Genomic DNA, 21,043 nt, shown 5'->3' with positions numbered 1-21,043 from the left:
AACAATTTCCAGAAGCTGGAAAGTGTTTTGTTCATCCGTTCAAACAAATATAGGTAAGTGTAGACTTGATGGGAATGTCCAATCATCAAAATGCCCCAGAGATGAACGGGTTCTGATCCAAAACGTGCAGATTTACCCCAGAACAAAATCCAAAGAAAATGCTGCTGATGCTGGAGAGACCGTGTTGACGTGGACTGATTTATTATTTATTAATCCAATAGAAAAATAAAACTGTCAGATTGCAGTTAGTAAATGTCCACAGGGACAGAAATGTTCATTTTTGGAGACATGTCCTGTGGTCTGATTAAACTAAAGTGGAACTGTTGGACCATAATCACCACTGTATCATCCTAACTGTGAAGTACGGAGGTGGCAGCATCATGTTCTGGTGCACTTCATAAAATAGATGAGGAAAGAACATTATTTGGAAATATTGAAGCAGCATCAACGAAGAAGTTAATACTGCTTCTTGGTTGGATCTTCCAAATGGACAAAAAAAGTTTATGTTTTCGTGTGACCATCACAAAGATTTCGAAGACATTAATGAATAAATGTTTTCTTTCTCCTGTTTTACAAAATATTATTAGTTCTTGTGATTCTAACTTGCATAAAACAAGAAAAATTTAGTCTGATTTACTTTAAAGCTCCAAAATGTAACTTTTATTTGAAGAAAAGTTTGGTACCAGAGGGTGATTGACAGCACTAAGACCCGCCTTCTGGTTCTGATTGGTTGTTTCTAGTTCTAGGAGCTCACATTTTTTTCACAGATTATCTGTCTCATACTATTACATCACAACATGACGTTTTCAACAAATATGTAAAAAAATGTATACATTTTTAAAAAGTTGCATATTGCAGCTTTAAGACGGCAGGAAAAAATAGTTTTTTCATGAACACTTTTGTTTTCCGCTGCACTGATTAAAATGAGTTATTTAACTTCTCCAGTATGTATTTAACTTCGTATCTTTGCTTGTTTTTCAGATATGCCTCTCCACGTCCGGCGCAGCAGTGACCCCGCCCTGATCACCATCAACGGGCCATTCAGCGCCTCGGAGTTGCGGGTCCAAACCGAAGAGCCTCCATCCAGGAAGAACCCGACTCGCTGGTCCACCACTGCCGGCTTCCTGAAGGCTCGCCATTCCTCGGGCACAAACAGCCTAGAGAGGAAGGTGGGTGTTAAACTGATGACTTGCTATAAATCACATCTACTTTAGGGGTAAAACTTTTCTTTTCTGTGTAGAGCAAAGGTTTGGACACGTACCGCAGCCTGCCAAGGGACGCAGGGACCTGGTCCAATCAGAGAGAGTTTCAGAGAGACACGGCCAGGTCGTCACTGAGCGCCAACCACCCCATGGTGGACCGCTGGCTGGAAAAACAAGAGCAGGTGAGCAAACACATCCAAGCACCCACCAAACAAAAAAAACTTTTAAAAATCCCTACGTTAATTCAAATCTGCATAGTTTTTATTTTTATTTTTGAGAAGTGGGTAAATTTTTCTTGACCAAAACGTCTGGACAGATGAGATCACAGCGGAAACGTTTGGATGTGATGCATCAAGTTGCCAGTGATCCCAAACCCAGCATCAAAACTACTGCAGAATGGCTGAAAAAGAAAATAAACAAGGGTTTTGCAATGGTCTAGTCAAAGTCCAGACCCCAACATGACTGACATCATGTGGTGACACTTGGAATGATTTAATTTGCCACCTAGGCTTCATTTCCAGTTATGACAATTAACTGTTTTTGGAATTTTTTATGACAAGATTTTCACTGACAATGAGACTTTCAATTGTGGAAATCGCATTATCAGTGAAAATCTTGTCATGAAGAATTCCAAAAACAGTTAATTGTCATAACTGGGAATTAATATTAATATGTATTCTGTTCTTATTGCTTGAAAAAACCAAATTACGTACAACAAAAATAGAAAATATTTCAATCTCTAAAAATGAGGAAATGGTGCGACTTTGTTTTAATATGACCCTCGTTATGTTTTGTCTTTGCAGTGATTCACAAATCCTTAATGTACGAAAATATGACAACTCTCTTAATTTCATTAAAATATAATATGTTGAGTTTATTTTTGAAAAGGTGAAAGTAAGAATAAAATCACAATAAAATAACTTTCTACTATTTCTATTGTAAAAAAAATAGTGCTAGGACTCTATTAACATTTTTGATCAAGTTAATTTTATGAACTGTAATTCATAAAATTACATGAATATATGGTTTTTATAATCAAAAACCATATATTGACAAATATTTTCAATTAAAAAAGATTTTTTCTTGCTAAATTATGTGATGAATAGAGATATGAACTCAACAACAGTTTGAGAGATCAGATCGTTTTTTGAAATGGGATGTCGATTGATGTCAGATTTATATTAAAAATAATAAGAAATGCACCTGCCTGCATTAACATTTTGATTGTGTTAAAACCTGTCATTAATTAAAATGAACTAATATTTTACTTTGTTGGCTCCTGTGGTTGATAGTTTGGACACCGTCGGGTTAAACCAACAACATTGTGAAAACCTGATTAATTGTGGCTAACAGACATGAATGAGGCGCCGGTTTAGCTTAGGATGTGTTTTAATAAGCCGAGTGTGAAGTTTTCATTTTGGTGAAAAAGTACTTAAGCTTACCGAGTCGTGTAACTATAAACCACAAAGCCGTAAACCGACCACTGTTTCATGTTTTCACGGCTCCGTTGGTCAGGAAACCGTTATTTATTCAGTCACATCTTTACAGTGAAAGGTACGTAGATAATTATGGATGTGGCTTGTTTTTGTGCATACATGCTGATTTATCCATTTAGGTATTTTATGTATCTGTTTCCTCCATGTTTAAATAGTATTTCCCACAGCGGGTTTAGATTTTCTCCATCTATCTGAAGCGTTTTGCTAATCGGTTTTCCTCCATGTTTCAGTAAGACGGGGGTTAAAAGGCGCAGCTCACTGCAGGAATGTCGTTAGTATTAATAGCTTTAAGAAGTCCATCAGACTTTTTCCTCGAACCCATCCACACTCAGCCACCCGTCGCTCTGAGAACCCGAGCGCTCATCATGACATTCATCTGTTGTTTTATCCTTTTCTCTGTGTGACTGTATGAATCTGCTTGACTTGAGTTCACAGTGAAAGAAACTTTTTCTTTCTCCCAGTTTTTCGTTTGCTGTCACAAATCTGAATCAAAGTTCCAGAAAACTGCAAAACAGCTGGAACACGGAGTTCCTTTAAATCCAGGCTACGAACCCACCTGTTTAAAGTTGCTTTTGAAAACCGTAACAGATGGAACATATGTTGATGTGTGTTGATGGCGTGCGTCAAAGTTTAATGTTTACTAGTTTCTCAATTATGTTGTTTTTACTTTTTATTTCTGTATTTTTATGATAGAAAGCACTTTGTTGGTGAAATATGCTGTACAAATAAATTTGATTGAAATTACTTTTTCAAAGTGAAATGTAGAATCCGTTATTAAATTCCATTGGCCATTTATTTAGCTACATGCTAATTACTTTGGCTAAAGCTAGTTACAGCTTTTTGGATGGAGTTTTTCTGCAGTAGACGCTCATTATGAGTAACGTGGAACAATATTTTTGAAAAATGTGTTGCGATTATGGTAAAAGTGGGGATTTTAAGTACATATCTCTAGAATTGCAGCACGTTGGAGTAGCTCTGCTTCTTCGTCTCTGATTTGTCCTTTTCAGTAGATTTTTGTTTATTTTTCCCGTTGAGTCGTTGCTAGAGAAAAGGAGGAAGTTCAAAACATCATATCCCCTACTCCAACGTTTCTCTGCCTGGCTTTCGAACCGAGATTTAAAGAAAAGCGACAAAAGCAAACGAAGTGGATTAGCAGAGCTAGTCAGAACTTGTTTCTGTCATCCAGGACGTGTTGCTGTGAAATATCATCTCTGGCCCAGAATATTGAGTTGTTAGCATGTCGTTATAATCATTAAATTGTAACACAGCAACAATCTTCAGTCAGAGGCCTCTTCAGGTTTACTGCAATACTGACTGCTACTGGAGGATCCCATCATCATCCACAACTATTCTTGAGTCGAAACATTTATTTTCTTCAGGATTAATAAAGTGTTTTTGAGCTGAATATGAAGACAAATTAGTAAAAAATTAAATGCTTGTTTTAAAGAAATCAAAATAGTATCATTAAAGCTTAAATAAATAGAAAAATATACAAAAATTATGAATCTGTCGGACCCTGACCAACACAAATATTTATTTTCTTTCTTTCAAACTGTTTGTGTTTAGTTGAAACTATAAAAAATTACCAATGAATGGATCAGATTATTGGTTACAACAAGCCCAAAAATCCAGTTTAACATTTTTTTTCTACGGTTTTTGGTTCAGTCTTTTAGTTTTAATGACTTTTCCATGTCTGGGTAATTTAGAGATATAAATTAATTAGAGGAATTTAAAAAATTGGTATATATAAAAAATATTTCTCAGACAATAAGTTACTGGGTGTTCAAGACGCCTGACAAACTTTTTTTCTACTGGACTAAAAAATAAACTCTGGCTTCTTGGAAACTAAATGTAAAGATGGAAAGTGAGCACATTACATAAGTTATGTATATGTTTGGTGTTGGATTACAGCGTCTCAGGCTGCCCAGTCTTCCAGTCTGCTGTAAGTGTTTAACGTCTCTGATTGAGAAGCTCACTTCGTTCCTGGAAGGATGTTACAACTCGGCCGGATGACGAGAACCGCGCTGGTGCCGGTCCAGATTAATCACATAAAACAACAGAACAAAAGTCCATGAAATACTGAAAAGACACAACATCTTACCAAGAACCTTTAGTCTAGATTCTAGGGAAAGTATATTATAACACTTGAAATAAGACAAAACTAACTTAAAAGTAAATTTGTTTTAAGTAAATAATTCTTGTATATAGATAAAAAAGTGCTGGTTTTACTGGCAGATTTTTTTCACTTGCAACAAAATATTTTTCCTGTTTTAAGTGAAAAAAATCAGCCAATGAAACTAGTTCTTTTACATCTATATCTTCATAAATTTATGATCAACTAATGAAGAAGCTTATTTATTTTGCTGCAAAGTTACTTTTAAGTTTTTTTAATCTTATTTCAAAATATTTGCACTAGAAACTTAATTAAAACACCTCAATGATGTAAATACATAAATGTTTAAATCTTGAAATAAATCAGTAAAACTGTGATTGATAAATTGAATTGAAATTATTTTTTGTATATTTTATCTTACTATGGGGAAATTTATGTTTTTGTTTGAGAAGTCCGGCTCTCTTGTGACTACACCTGGGTGAAATAGTTAATTTTCACCAGCCTTATGGTTCAGGAAGACCATTTTGAACAGAACTTGAAGAAAACAGTTCATTTAAGTGATGGGTTTGCAGCTTTTACGACCTAAGGAATCATTTATGCTTTTAAACCAGCCAAATAAAACTCATTTCCAGCTGCAAATGTCACACAACTATTTAAAAAAAAGACAATGTAAAACTTAGGAAATGTGTTATTTTTAAAGAAGCACAATTTTATTTATATTTTTAGGATTTAAAATTGACATACAATTTAGCTTTTTGTTTGTGGAATGGAGAATGATGTAAAGCACATAAATTAAGAACAGCTGTAAAAACATTACTTGTAATATTACCCACATGCGAGTCAGGAGCCGCAGGTTGTGGTGAAAAAAGGGTAAATCTGAAGAAAATTCTCCTAGTGAAACCAGTTTCTGATTATTTTTATTGACCTTTCACACAACAGTCACACTGAAAATATTTGGCACAAATAAGCCAAGAGAGCCTTTTTATCCTGCAGCGTCGGAAACCTTTATCAAGACAAATTATAATAGTAAGTGGAAGAAGAATCAGACGCCGAGAATAGAATACCCAGTGATTTTAATTAGAACAGAGCGGCTTGGGAATGATGAATTAGGCGAAGCAATTTCCTGGAGTTGGCTCCATCTGATCTTCCCAGAATAAATAACACAGAGCTGGCCGCTTTCAGAACGGAGGCTCGCGTAATGAAGAATGCCGCGAGTTCGGCTCGGTCCGCGTCCAAATGGATGGATCCGGAGTGGCGACGCGTGCGCCGACACGTACGGAGATGGAGGGGGGGAAAAATGAAGAAGAGGGGAACCGCAAAGGTTTGGAGCCCCGTTCCAGGCTCCTGAAGCTACCAGTTGGCAACAGGTTGGGGGTCGCCATGGCAACAAGGGAGGGAGCTGTCAGTCGAGTGTGTATTAACGAAAGCTGGTTGAAGGTGTAGCGGCTGCAAAAAAAAAAGAAAGCAGGCCTCCTCTGCTGTGTGTGTGTTTTTGTTTGTATCATGGAGTCTTTTCTGCATCGGTGTGTGTGTGTGGGGGGGGGGCGTGTGTGTGTGGGGCGTGTGTGTGTGTTTACGATTTCATATGTCAAAAAAAATCCAAGAAGTCTTCGACTGCATTGCAAATCAACCAATTACAGAGGAAGAGGCAAAAAGCCGGCGAGCCAGCCTCCTGCGGTGTCAGTGAGCTGAACCTGCAGCAATCACACACACACACACACGCGCGCGCCGACGCACACACACACACGTGTGGCGCGCTGTCAGGGTCAGCCTTCAGTCCTCACCTCTGCGGGCGAACGGCGGTCTCTGCGGATTCCAAGTGTCACAGCGTGTCGGCTTGTGTTTGTTACATCCACTCTGCTGCTTTTTGAAAATCTCCTCGCTCGGTTAGCGGAGCTTTTTGTTGAAGCTTTTTGTTTTAAATTGCCAATTTATGCCTTTGTTTGATGCTCTTTGTGTTCGTCTGAGACCTCCAGTGGAGATGCTGCAACGAAATAAAGTGGAGATTAAAGCTGAAGAGCTCAGCTTTCATCAATCAATCAATCAATCAAGTTTATTTGTACAACACATTTCAGCAACAAGTCAGTTCAAAGTGCTTTGCATCATAAAAACAGAAACCAGTAACAAACATCACATTTTGTGCCGTCATCAATACACATCAAATATGTTACTCAAACTCCATTTATAATGGTTCAAAAGCAAAACAAGTGAGTTTTTAGTTCTGATTTAAAGGAACTCTGTGTTTCAGCTGTTTTCCAGTTTTCTGGGCGTTTGTTCCAGATTTGTGGTGCATAGAAGCTGAATGCTGCATCTCCATGTTTGGTTCTGGAGGGGAAATTGGTAGAAACAGACGTTTACTGCTGATAGTCCAAGTTTAGTTTAATAGTTTATTTAAAACTGGGAAAATATGCAAAGATCATTAATAAAAGATGCTTTCACCAGATTAAGAAAGTTAAGAAAAGAGTCTAATATCACGAAGAGTTTGTTTCATTCTGTAATGCCTTTGAATGAGAAGTTTATGTTTGGGTTTTCTGCAGTGATTACAGTAAAGTCCATATCCTGTTCCAACACGGAATGAAAATTCTGGAAAAGTTTGAAGTTTGATGCATTTTTCTGCTCAACTTTGGTTCATGAATCTAAACGAAAATAGAAAAACATAAAAAAATACATACTATTCCCAACACCTCCATCAAAACATTACACCTACATTTTTGTTCGGCCATCATCATATCGGACGTCACACTTCTTTTAGGGTTCACACCAGCCCTGTTTAGTTCGCTTTAATCCAACCAGTTTGTTTGTCTTGAAAGTCCAGATCGTTTGCGGAGGTGTGAATATGTAATGAAACTCTGATGTGGACTAATAAAGCAAACTCTGGTCCATCTGCAAAAACCTCGGTCTCGGTTCGGTTCGAATATATATGTGAATGCCAATCAGGCCAAAGACCGCTCCAAAACCAAGAAATGGACTAAAACACAGGGCATTCTGGGTAAATACACAAAATCAATTGCGCGAGTCTAGCGCTAGCAGGAGAAATGGCTCGTGGTCTTTTACCAAAGACAAAATAGAAATCCTACAACTTCTAAAATCTGATGCCACTCCATTTTTGTTTACATTTTGTGAGGAAGGAAGTTGCACTCAGGGTCTTTTCCAGAGGTTTTTGTGTCGCTTTTTTCAGTGGTGCAGCGCCCCCACAGGTGAGGGGGGGAGCAGATTTTTAAAAGGGTTTAGTTTGTTTGATGCAGTGCAGTGTGAAAGAGAACAGCACCAGCTGAAAATGAAACAAATGTTGCCGTTTTGGCCCCCGAAATCGAGTCTACAGGACCATGAGGTGTGAAAACACTTCAGGTTGTTTCCGTAAGCAGCAGACATACAATGTCAAAAAAAAAAAAGATCAGAATAAGGATCTAAAACATCCATTCTGCCTGCAGTATCACCTTCAAACTCCAGTTCTTTTCAGACTGTCTTTGCCATCACCTAATTTTGCTGATCCCCAGGTGAAGGTTAAACTAATTCTCTACCAGCTGTAACAAACAATGAGTTTGTTTCTCACTCTGGGATGTTAGCAGAAGAGCTAAATTTGATTCAGTTTTTGTTTGCACGGCTGCTGCTGCGTCCTCGGTTATTAGCCTGCAGAGGATCAGCGTTATCCCTCACGGCTTTGTGGAAACATCTGCACACACTCCACTCAGACACCTCCAGACCTGATGCGTAAAATAAATGCATCATTTCAATGCGGGAGTGCTGAAGTACACAGAGCACAAAGTTACACTGGAAGCGTCTGCTACAAACATCTTACAGCTCGGCTCTGCCTGCACACTAACAAGTTTGTGTGCAGCGCGTACGTGCGGCGGAGGGTTGAGTCCCTCAGGTGCACGCTGCAGCTTTAGAGGGATGAATCATGCCGGCCTGAGCCATATGCTCATAAATCACTTCAGACTGTGTGAACGCTCACCTGAATGTGCATGCATAATGCACAGGAAAACCGGCATGCTCAGACCGGATCTGTGTGCTGTGAGTGTGTTTCTGCTGTGCATGTTGTGTGTTTGGATGTTAGATGGATGAAAGTGAAGCTCTGCGGCGTTTCACGGCGGCAGGGTGTGTGTAGGTGCAGAGCGAATGGCCAGCAGGTGCTGCTGTGGAGCTGCTACTGAAGTCCTGCAGGTTGGTGTGTCTGTAGGTGTGTGTGTGTGTGAGTGTGTTTTCTCTTCTGTTTGTACTATATGCTGGTGGTGTGTGAATGGATGCACAGATAAATGCTGTAGGTGTGTGTTTGTGTTTGCAGATGTCTGAACATTTCAGTGTTAATCTACAGTCACCTTGTTATAATGAGCCTTTAGTCTGACTCTCTTCTCACTTTTCCATCTGTATTGTGAACCTTATTGTTGTGTCTCACACCTAACAGCTTTTTTCTTACTCACCGCTCCGTTTCCAGGCTTCACATTAGATTATTATATCTTCTCTCATTGTCTCACCTTACTCCTCTGCTTTCCTCTTTCGTCTCACCTCCAATAATCTTCACTCTCTGCCTTTGATATTCCGTCATCAGATGTAATTTAGTAGCACCTATCAGTAATTGTGTTCTTTTTGTCCAGGCTGCATGTTTAGAAACCGTGTGGCTGGCATACGAGGCGGAGTTAAAGGTTTTTAGACTCTCTGAACTTAATGAAGTGGCTTCTGCATGTTGCAAAAATAAGCAATCAAGAGTTCAGACCTGAAACCAGTAGTGATCTAATTTATCAAACATGCTTCAGGCTACAGATGCATTACGATCAATATCAATTAAGAAAACCAAGTGAATCGATTAGATATTTTGGCCAGTTGGTTATCTAACACTTTTTAGAGCCGTGCAATAAAACTTAGAATTTTATCGCAATATTTTATGGTACTATTGATAAAGATTATGATTAAAAAGCCCATTTATTTCCTATTTTTATGCAACTCTGTGGCGCCACAAGCACATTTTCCCCTGAAAAACATTCCCATTTACAATACGCTTCTTCATTTACTAAAAATTGTTCTATTTTCATCACTAAACTGCACACAGTAAATACAATATTTTGTACTTAATGATATTTATTGAGGCTGTTGTAGGACAAACAGTGGAGAAAGTAGCAAAGATAACATTTCTGATCAGACTGTCAGGTTTGTTTTTTAGCTGAAATTCTTATAAGAAATGTTTCATTATGAACGTTAAACGATACAATAAAGACTCGCCCGTACCGCGCACTGTACGCACATTTGTGATTTCACAGTAGCTAGCGTAGCGCTTGCTACAATTCCCACGCTTTCTGCCACTGGACAGCAGCATGCTTAATGAGCTAGCTGAGGGCCTAGCGCCATTTTTTGCCACCAGGCAGCCTTTACTCAGTGTCAGCAGAGATTAGCCATGTTGCTCCACAATTGGGTATAAAGTCGGCGTTTTCTTCTTTTTGAGTTTTTAGCTCAAAAACGTTAGTGGACAAAGTGAGGATTGTGGGTCAGAATAGACATACCGTTCCACAAATAATTTGGAGTCACATTTCCACAAAAACATATGTAAATACTGAATTGATTATTGTGCACCGTAAATATTTCCTAAAATATGTTTGTCAGACATGCTTCTTCTGCTTCCTGGGCACTAACGCAATAAAATAAATTTTTATGAGGGATAATCTTATTGCACTCTAAATCGAACTGTGTCCATTTTACACTCTCAAACTGTCATCAGTCCCTCTTCTGCTCAGCTGTCTCTGTAACTTTGGTGATTTCTCTAAATCATCCAGAGTCCTGGATGCTATCAACCTTTTTTCTTCTGTGTTGAGAGAGAAGGTAAATAAAAAGAAAATCTCTTTGTCATCTGAAGTTGCTGCCAGACCAGCTGACATCCCATCTCAACCTGATTTCTATGTCAAATCGTATTTTTTCTTTAACAGTTTATGGTGAGTTTCTCTCTGAAAAAGGGGAAACAGGCAGAGAGAACATTTAGAGGAGGAGATTCAAGGTTTGTACGCAGGCGTGAAATGATTTGAAAATGCTTGAATTTCAATTAGGCGTTTTCAAGGTTTAGAAAGTCCTTGATTTCTGTTTAAAGTCCTTGAAGGTGCTTGATATCCAAACTACACAGATTTGTAATCAAGTGCAATCTAACATTTGGATAATAGCTAAAATTTGGAAAACATTTATAGTTGAAACCAAATATTTTCATACACCTAACAACACATAACACATTTTTCCTCCCTGCCTGAAGTTAAATCTGACTAAAATTTCCTTGTTTTTGGTCAGTTTAAATTCCCAAAATTATTTATATTTGCTAAAAGCCTGAAAACATATTTATAATGTTTTTTAGGGATTTTATTTTTGTAAATTTTTTTGTATAGTGTGTTTGAGCATTTTATGTGGAAAGTTATTTACCTTAATAGGATTAGTTTGGATTGTTTCAATGTAATGAATATATATTATTCCTAATGGCTCAATTACTTATTGATCGTCTTATATATCAAACATTATTGAAATTGGTGGATCTTTTTGTTTAATTAGTGTTTTGTTCTGTATGTTGTCTGTGAGACATTTCAAGACTTCATTATATTTTAGTTAGACTTTTCCCAGCTGTATAATGTAGGATACTACCACTAATAAGTATTAGTAAGAGTAATAAATTATATCATATATTATTGAATTTATTCAGTCTTTTTTAGTTAATTTGAATTGTTTTTAACACCAAAATGAGGCGCTGGAAAAGTTTGAAAACTTACTGTTGGAAAAGTGTGAACTCTGATTTAATTTAAGTATTGTCTTCTTCAAATCTAAAGTTTAATTTTTATAATTAGACAATCTTTGTGTGAATTTTTACAATTTAAGAATAAAGCTTTGCCCCAAAACCGGTAAATCTCCACCTCTTTATGTTACTCCCCTCATTTTTCTTTCTCTCTGAGCTTTTCTTCTCCTTATCACATTTGATCTTTGGAGATCTCTGGGAGCGCGCTTCCCCTCCAGCTGGGAGGGACACGATGGGGAAACATGGAGCAGAGAGATGAAAGACGGCTCTCTTCGTCTCCAGGGTGAAACGTTCACCTGAGGGGCTTCTCCGGCTACAGAAACCTGCACAGCTATAAAACGACGTGTTCGTCACCTGCTACCCAAGTCTAATTACGCCAGAAGAGCGGCTTGCTCGGGTTGGACAGATGGCAGGTGTTTGCAGAAACGAAATCCACCTGTTGAGGCTTCTGAAGGTTCAGAGTTGCGCACAGCAAAGCGACAAATCAGAGATGAAAATCTCAGATATGTAAAGCCGCTGCGCTCTGCGGGTTTATGAACAAGAGAGTTTATCAGCGGTTTATAAAACGATCAAAAACGGGATGAAGCGGATGACAACAGCGGCTGTGATCAGAGGAGACGATACGACAGAACAGGAACGCCGCAGATTATTAAAAGTCTGGTGAGCAGAGAAGATCCTGCCCACTGGAAGAAATGCACAATTCTCCATCTGCAACATAAAAATACTCTACATGTTTGGTTTCAGAGCTAATGCAGTTCTTCCCTGTGCATGTTTGGGTTTTCTCCAGGCACTCCAGTTTCCTCCTTCAGTCCAGAATCATGGAAGTTGTGTTAGAGATTCACAATCAGAGTTCGGTGGTAAATAGTTGCATTTACTTGAGTAACTTATTGGAAAAAAATTACTCTCAGGAGTAGTTTTTACTTTCACTTATGTAATTTTACTACAAAGTATCGCTACTCTTTCTGGCCCCGCTGAATGAAGAACAGTTTTTTAACCAAATCCACCACACACACACACACACACACACACACACACACACCTGCACTTTTGATCAGTTTTTTATTGAAAGAAACTGATTTAGAATTTTTTTTCTTATCAATTATTTTTGATCTTTTTGATATTTTGATCTTTAAAGCACAAAAAATATTCACGCAACTTTATATTTTGGTCCATTTGATGATGCAGTTTTTTTATATTATATAATTGATGTTTTGATTAGTTACTCTGGACTTTAGTAGCTTTTTTACTCTTATATCAGTTAATTTCTTGGGCAGGTACCTTTTATTTTCACTTGAATAAAATATGTTGAAGTAGTTCTATTTGGATCCTGTTCCCTCCTTTGTTCATAATTGCTTTTGGGAGTGAATTTAAATCACTTAAATCTGATATTTTTTTACCATTTTTACAGAAAATTCACAATAAAATTACAATCATGCATTAACATGAAAAATTGCGAGACTAAAATTGACTAAAAGCAACTACAGAAATCCTAAAGTCTTTTTATTTTATGTTCACATAATCTGAACCAGTTAACGTAAAGTCCTTCCCATAATCCCACCACTGTGTGAGATGCTCCTTTGCATTTGCACAAATCATCAATGTCCTGCTAACTTTAAAAAACATTTAGCTGCTGCATCAAGTATAAAATCTGTTGACAGAGCGGACATGCTGTTGACGCTCTAACTGCAGTCTTGTTTTTATTGTGACAGCAGTTAAATGCTTCAGCATGCAGTTAAAGGGAAAAAAGCAACCTGAATGTGTGTGTTGGATCAGGCTGGACAGTTTTATGTCCTTTACGAGAAAGGCATGTTGCACAGGATGATTTTTATACCTACATACATCTTGATGTCATTTTTACATCAGTTATCCTGCCATGAACACGCTTCCAAAAAGCTGGTTTGTGTAAAATTAGGATTAAATTAATAAGATGTTTTATTATTTTTTGCTTTATTTTGTATGTAAACCTTTTAATAAACACTTTTCTCCTTCACTTTGCTCTCTAGCGCCCCTATCTCATTTGGAAAGAGCTGGTATTATAAGAGGAAAGTGACATTATAGCTCTGAATGGACTGAAGAACAAGCAGCGAAAATGTAAATTATCGATTTACCTCGTCAGATCTTCGCTTCCGTTTATTGTTTTCTGCTGCAAACTGAAGTAAACATCTCAAGAAGCCGTTTATTTAGAGAAACATTCTCTTTCTATGCAGCGGCCATTGCTGGAGTCATTCACAACAACGGCCTTCATTATGACATCTCGTCCTCGGTGTGTGAGGTTTGCCGTCGCTGTTGGCCTCCTCGTCTCAGTTTAGCCGGCCTCACCTCTCATTTCGCTCCGTAGCTGCAGCTCCGGTGGGAATCCCATCCTGGTAAATGGTGCGTCTTGCAACAAGCTGCATGAGCAGCCGCAGCCCACCCAGGTCCGCTCCTCGCTCCCTTACATCTGATGAAACGACATTCAGCAGCAGAAATTCGACACTGAAGCTGCTGTTGCTATAAATCTGAGAACATTGAGTCTGTTTCAGGTTAAAATGCACACAGAGGGTTTATGGTAGCTGTAAAAATGCCTCCAGTGCCATAACATTAGTTATAGGTAAAGATCTTTATACCAAAAAACTCTGGTTAGCAAACTTTTTTCTTTTTTTTTTTTAGCTACTTATTTCTTGTTTCTGCCTAAAATATTTTCTTCCTGTCAGTTTGTGCTTCATATCAGTTGATATCAATAAATATTGATTAGTGTTTTGTTTTGAAATATCTAAAATACTGCAACACTGGTGACCTGTCATCCCCAATTTTATACAAAATTTTCTCTCAAGCCGCTTTTCCCGTTTTCTCTTTTCACGACACGCGAGTAGTGTTTTTATTTTTAAGCATTAATGAGGCCAGGTGTCTAAACATTAAACTGCTGCTGCACAAGTTACTCAACAGGTTGTTGCTAGGTAACCAAAGTGTGAGTGAGTTGCTAGGTAACCAAAGTGTGAGGGATTGAGTTGATTCCACCAGCCTTGTTTATCTGGCTGTTAGAAGCTGAGCGGCTAAAGTCCTTCATTCCCCAGAATGCCGTGCGGTTCTGCATCGGAAGTTCAGTCAACTTATTGATCGTTGTATTGGATGTGATATCTACTGATATTGATTATGTGTCATGCTACTAGAAATGCTTCATGATGCTCAACATTAAATTTCATGGATGCATTTTTCAGAAACAACTGATCAGAAAAACTAAAATTTTATTTTCAAGAGTATTTCTCTCTCACCACAATCTTTATCCTCAGATGATCGGTGTGTAAACTTTTTGTCAAAATCGTCAAAAGTACTCGAGCACCAATATGAAGGTCTGAAAAAAAGTCAGTAAAATGGTCTGTCTATTCTCTACAAGAAAGATCTTTCTTCAAAATCCTTGCAGTATTTAGCCAAATTTAATAAATTGGTGTGTCTGAGAAACATTGTTAAATGTTTGTGGTCCTACAAACTATTATATATATTTTTAAAAAGCCAGTGAAAGAAAAATATTTTGTAGCTATAATTTTTCATTTAACTATACCTAGATGGAGTGTTTTGGACTCCACAAACTTTTTACTCTGTGCGGACCTCATGACCTAGTGTGCTTTTACGAGTTGTTTTTTTTCTGGTGTTGTTACGGGAACTGACGGTCTGACAGGACAATATCAAAATCCCTCCCTAGCTCAGATTCTGATGCCGGCTTCTAGTCTTTCTTGCGTTGTTTTTGCTGATTTTTAAACTGCAGCTTTTGTTCTAAAACTAAAAAAAAGCAGAGAATCTTTCCACGTTTGAAGTTGTAAGCCTCCCACCTGTCGTTCTTCGTCCTGTGAATGAGCTTTGTTGCAGTTTGTCTTTGCCTGTGCCCCCCTGTCTGTCATTCTATCTGTCTCTGTGCTTTTTCTGTTTTCTGTCCCATCACTCACTTTATCTCCTCTGCACTCTGCGGAACAGAAATCTGTTTTCTTATGCATTGCTCCGTATCATCTGCAGGATTCAACTGTTTGGTATAATAAAGTGAGATCCAAACCCTTGAGGGATCTACGCCGACACTGAAACTGAGTTTAGAAATTGCTGAGATTACTGCTGAGGCTTTAGGAGTCGACTGCAGAGCTTGTTTTGAGAAAATGTTGCTGAAATTAAGTTGCTACCAAATGAAAGACAGTAAAATTAGTACACACGCACAGCTGGTTGGTGCTGTAATTTGGTACAGCACCAACCAAATTACTAACCCTAACCCTAACCCTGAGAGTTTATATTTATAGGGTTGATTCTTGTTCATTATGACTTCCATAATTCTCCCTGACATATTTAATGTCTGCATTTAAGTCAAATCATGACTTATGGTGACATTTGAGATTAATATTCTCTTTAACAAGTGTCTTGGGAAAGAAATGCCAGAGTACAAGTTGAAACGGGGCAAATTACATGTACACACTTAGATATTGAACATCTTTAGAAGTAGATATTACATCTGCAGTCAGATGCAGCTGCCATACATCACTGAAGTTCTTTTTAAATTATTCAAGGAGATTGTATCCTTGTTTTTTATAGGCGACTCTGTGAAAAAATAGTTTAATCCAGGGTGACGCGCAACAAGTTTAAAGTTGAGAATCCACCCGAACCTTTTTATTGATGAAATTCAGTCTCAAATATAACAGTAGAAAGAACAAAATCTGAAATAACTTTCTGTGTGGCGACTGTTTGTTTTTAAAAACCGTGCCCTGTAGAGCCGATCTTAAGGTAACAGTCTAAACAGTTTGTGTCCAGTATGTTTGTGGTCTGCAGAGATGTTGGGGAACGTCACACAGGCATGATTGACAGCATGATCAACAACTGGATGTTTCTACTGGCTCAAACCATGAAGAAGACCAGGAAGACGTGATTTTAATGACTTAATGAACAAACCTTTTCATTTGGGATTTTAATTGAATGTCTTAATTAATGGAAACACTGCATTTGCAAGCTTGTGTTTTTTCACCATTAGCGGAATATTGGCCAAGTTTTGCGCACATTTGAATGAAAACGCAGCACTGGTTGACAGCATTCTCCTGTAGTTTGTCGATGAACTACAGAAGCAAACTCTTTGTTCTTCGTTACAAGATGAGCCATACTATACTTTATTGTGAATTTAGTCACTATATTCCAAAATGACCAACATTTGAAACCTACAAATGTAAAAACATGGAGGAATAGTAAACTCTTTTGGAGAACAGAGTGCTGAATCTTCAAACCCGAACGGGAAACGCTGTTCTGTGTGAGAAATCCCTGATGATGCCCGGTGAGTCCTCAGGTTATTGACGCCGCCGTCCGCTCATCTGGATCTCATTATCAAACTGTCTTCCAGGGAGACTAATTGAATTAGCGCAGGGATTGGAGCGCTTGCTGTTAATGATGCGCTGCGGTCTTGTGGCGAGTCGAGCGCCGACATCCGTCAAACGTCGTTGGAAGATTCCAGTTATTCTCCGTGATTTAAACGTTATGAGGTCCACCTTATTTGTTTAATCCTTCAAAAGATATTTCTAAATAAAAACAACAACACTCATCTATGAATGAATGAAACTCCAGACATCTTCTGGGTTATTCTTACTTTCAGGATTTTTCCAGTAATTAAAGTTTTGCGCGGCGATGTTTTATCGTCCACTCAGGGAGCTTCTGATGAGCTTTGAGTGCTTTCTGTAAGGGTTGAGTGGAAATGTAAAGGCTCCTCTGTCAGATCAGCAAAGTGCTCACCTGCAGGGAGTTGAGTGTTTGAGTCGTCGTTTCTTGTTGCTTTCTGTGAAAGGGTCAAACACTCTCTGACCCAAACACCGGTGTTTACTCTTTCTCTCTGAGCAGAACGGATTTCATATAAACTTTTAAAGTTCTTGCGTGGAACTGGAGGGATTGCAGCTTTTACTCCAAATTCTAAGGTTATCGGTCGCACTGATGTTAAAGTTGAGTCACAAGTTTTTATTTATGAGTTTTATTGAAAATTAAATGAAGAAATACTGTTAGTAAAAACAATTAATCTACTCCATCAAAACAAATGTCCAAATGAAATAAAACTGTTTCTATTAATGGGGGAGCCTAGTTGGTCAGTTTTATTTATTTCATAAAGGTGTTTAAGTTTATTTTATGGAATAATTAGAAATATAAATAACTGAGAAATACTCCATCAAATAAATATATGCCCCATGAAATAAAAACTACATAAAAATGTGAGTTTTTTCAAATGCGGAGCTTATTTTGTCAATCACAACTGTGTTTATTTTTTAACATTTTTCTTAATGGTGTTTTATCTTGCGAAACTACATATTTCAGAAACATTTATTTTTCAACATTTATGAATAAAAAATACTGTTAATTAATGGAAAATACTCTATTTCATAATTTCATTTTGTAATGTTACGTAATGTATTTCAGAGTTTTTCCACCAATTATAAAATAAATTAAGTAATTTAAATATTTATAATAATTATATATATTATATATGTTATTTATAATAACATATATAATAATTAACATATTCCAAATAAATAATGAAATAAAAGACGATGTATATACTTATTTTATTTTATGGGGTTCTTATTTCACCCAATATCAGCCAAAACCATGATCTTCCTCTTCATCAGACTGCTAGACAACAACAGCTTCAGTCAGAAGCTTTTTCCGAGTCAGTGTAACACAGACTGCTACATCAGAATCTACCACAACTCTTTGAGGAAACTTGTGTAATACATTAATCTGGGATTAATCAAGTATTTTTAAATTTCAACTATTTCAAAGGGCTGATTGTCCAATCCCATTATTCCCAGTAGAGTCTGAGGAAAAGAATATTTATTATTCCCATTAGTTTCAAATCAAGAAACTAATTCTGAGTCTATGTGATATTTTACACCTGTCTAGTTGTTTGTTTTTCAAAGAGCTGGATGTGTTTTGATCTTGCATGCATCCACATGCAAGATCAAAGTAGCAAGAAAAGGAGGAGCAGGTAGCACTTCATTACTGCGCCGAGTCTCTTCCTTAGGTCCACAGAACCACTTCATTTACTCTGAGAGAAAGAAAGGACAGGCCCCGATGGATCTCCCATTAATCTTTAATGAGCCCCCGGCTCTGCCTTCTTCCCCCTGCACATCCAGGAAACAAACAATGACTCGGCTGGAAAACACTCGTAGCCCGGCCTACCTGCCTGCTCTGCTCGCCATTAACCCTGAATTATTAAAGCGGCCATCAATCTGCCTCGGGAGTGGGCGTCGTCCTGATGGCGGCGTGTCTCTCCGAGTGTCTCCAGCTGGACTTTTCAGCCAGAAGTTGGAGCACTTGGAGTTTGTTGTTCCATTTGTCATTCACAGCTGCTAAACTCAGGAGTCCGTCAGCAACAAAGCAGCTTAAAACTTATAATTACCCTGAATCAGCAGCAGTTTTTGCTTCATTCCCTTTCTAGATTAAAACTCAGCATCTGCCACACTGCTTGGCATTCCCTGTAAAGATTGTTTAATTGCAGTAGCAAATTCTCACACTGAAAAAGAAAAACATCTAAATTAGGTAGAAGTAAGTACATCTTTACGGCGTAGAAAGCAGAGAAACTAATATTATCCACTATTTTCATTTCCGATACCGATATCTGAGGTTCGGTATCGGCCGACACGATCCGATACGCATTCACTAGAATCCAAACTAATATCTCTTAGTTTGTAAAGTTTACAACCTTTCATTCCTCCATTTATCAGAGACATCAACCCCACTTAGTATAAGAAATATACTTTTTAGGTTTAATTTCATCCATCAGACAGCTTGAGAAAATATATAGTTAAATACATTTTTCTTTTTAGATTTAAAAACACAAATACCAGGAGATTTTAAATATAATTCCTGGTATTTGCCAGTAAATGGAAAATGGCTCAACACTTCAGAAACACAAAATTTTACAGTATTTTTTGTCTAGTTTCTACTGAAAATATCTTGGTACTCTTGAAATAAGATAAAACAAACTTTAAGTAACTTTTCAGCAACATAGAAGAGCTTGTTTTAAATCAATAAATCCTTAATATTGATGAAAAACTATTAGTTTTATTAGCAAAGTATTTAACTCGTAACAGGTTGAAAATATCTCGTCATATGCGAAATATTCTCCCAATGAAACCAGTACGTTTTCATCAGTAAGGATTTATTAAAACAAGCATGTATTATTTCAAGTGTACTAAGTTATTTGCACTGGAAACTGGGCAAAAATACTTGGTAGGATTTTGTTTTTGCAGTGAAAAATGGGGCGTTTCCACAGGATACTAATCCAAAACATGTGGCTCAAATCAACACAGTGACACCAAACCAGACACAATATCAAGCTTTTACTTTGCTGCCTCATTTCCCAGAACTAAAGCCGGTTAAAATACTGTAGAATAAACAGAAAGGAAGAGAAAAACGTGGTGAAACGATGCTGCTGGAGGATCTAGAAAGAAGATCTGTTTCGCTCTAACCACGTGAAACTTTATAACACACTAAGTGCCGTCTTAATGGCAACTAAAATGATATACTTACAGGCTGAATTTACCAATATTTTCATAGAGAGTTATGTGACTGCATTGAAAGATTAATTTATTTTTACACAACAGGGTTGGAGAAAGAAAATCCAAATTATTACACGTTCAGCTTTAAAGTGGCTTCATAGTTTTTAGAATAATCTTTTCTGCCATTGCTGCAATAATAATGACACAAAGAGTTTGCCTATTCTTAATGGCAGCATAATAAATTACAATAATAAGTGCATAAATACGAACAAAATCCCATTTAAAAGTCACTAGAATTTTACATTTAAAGTTCAAGACCGTAGCCTACTGTTACTCCTTAAAGTTATCTTGATTATTAAAGAAAACTTTACTAATCATGTCAGATTTGCATCTTTTTGGAGACACTGAATAGGACGGATCTCTGGAGTTTTGCTTATGAAAATTATACTGTTTTAATACTATTACGTCAAAATAATGCGAATATTCAATCTAGAACATCTAAGAAAGGTCAAATCTGAATTTAAAACGGCTATAAATTACAGATATTTACATGTTTTTCATCCAACAAACACCTAAATTTCTGGATCTTGAGCGGAGACGTCGCCTCAGTTTTTCTGCTACCAGTCAAAAGTCCTTGCACCCTGTTTGACACACACGCCCGCATTCATCCCCCGCCCTGCAGCGGCATGTCCTCCAGGCAACCAAAGTGTCATGGCAACCGTACGGCAGCCACGGTAACGGCAGGCTCATTTTCATACTGATGAGGCCAGTTGCCGGGGAGGTCTGAGCCGCCGCTGCTGCTGCTCGCTCGTCTCTCCTCTCCGGTGTCGCCCTGAAATTTTAATGACCTTTTTTTTCCCTCTGCTTCTCGTTTTTCTACCCTCACGGTGCCCTCTGAGTGTGTGTGTGCGCTCAACTCGACTGTTCAAACATACACACACAGTGTGACGGGTGAGGAGAACAAAGGCGATGTGAGTCTGAAGACGGTAGAC

At 37.7% G+C, this 21,043-nt stretch overlaps 1 protein-coding gene and 1 long non-coding RNA gene across 5 annotated transcripts in view; one reads left to right on the top strand and one right to left on the bottom strand.

Annotated features, from left to right (window-relative positions):
- pard3ab (par-3 family cell polarity regulator alpha, b) overlaps positions 1-21,043 on the top strand; it is a 258,134-nt gene that overhangs the window by 92,224 nt on the left and 144,867 nt on the right. For all 4 annotated transcript variants that reach the window (XM_028019835.1, XM_028019834.1, XM_028019833.1 and 1 more), the window contains exons 4-5: positions 982-1,169; positions 1,241-1,384. In XM_028019835.1, coding sequence (XP_027875636.1) covers positions 982-1,169; positions 1,241-1,384 — 332 coding nt within the window. The remainder of the gene's footprint in view (positions 1-981; positions 1,170-1,240; positions 1,385-21,043) is intronic.
- LOC114146073 (uncharacterized) lies at positions 1,045-14,178 on the bottom strand. The gene is made up of 4 exons (XR_003595837.1): positions 13,677-14,178; positions 6,596-6,795; positions 1,262-1,366; positions 1,045-1,157 (listed from the first exon to the last, which is right to left on the bottom strand). It is a non-coding gene; the product is annotated as an uncharacterized LOC114146073 (long non-coding RNA).

Source organism: Xiphophorus couchianus, chromosome 6 (genome assembly GCF_001444195.1).
Source record: "Xiphophorus couchianus chromosome 6, X_couchianus-1.0, whole genome shotgun sequence".
NCBI lineage: Eukaryota > Metazoa > Chordata > Actinopteri > Cyprinodontiformes > Poeciliidae > Xiphophorus > Xiphophorus couchianus.
Note: the sequence above shows the minus strand (reverse complement) of the source record. Positions and strands in the feature narration are given on the sequence as shown.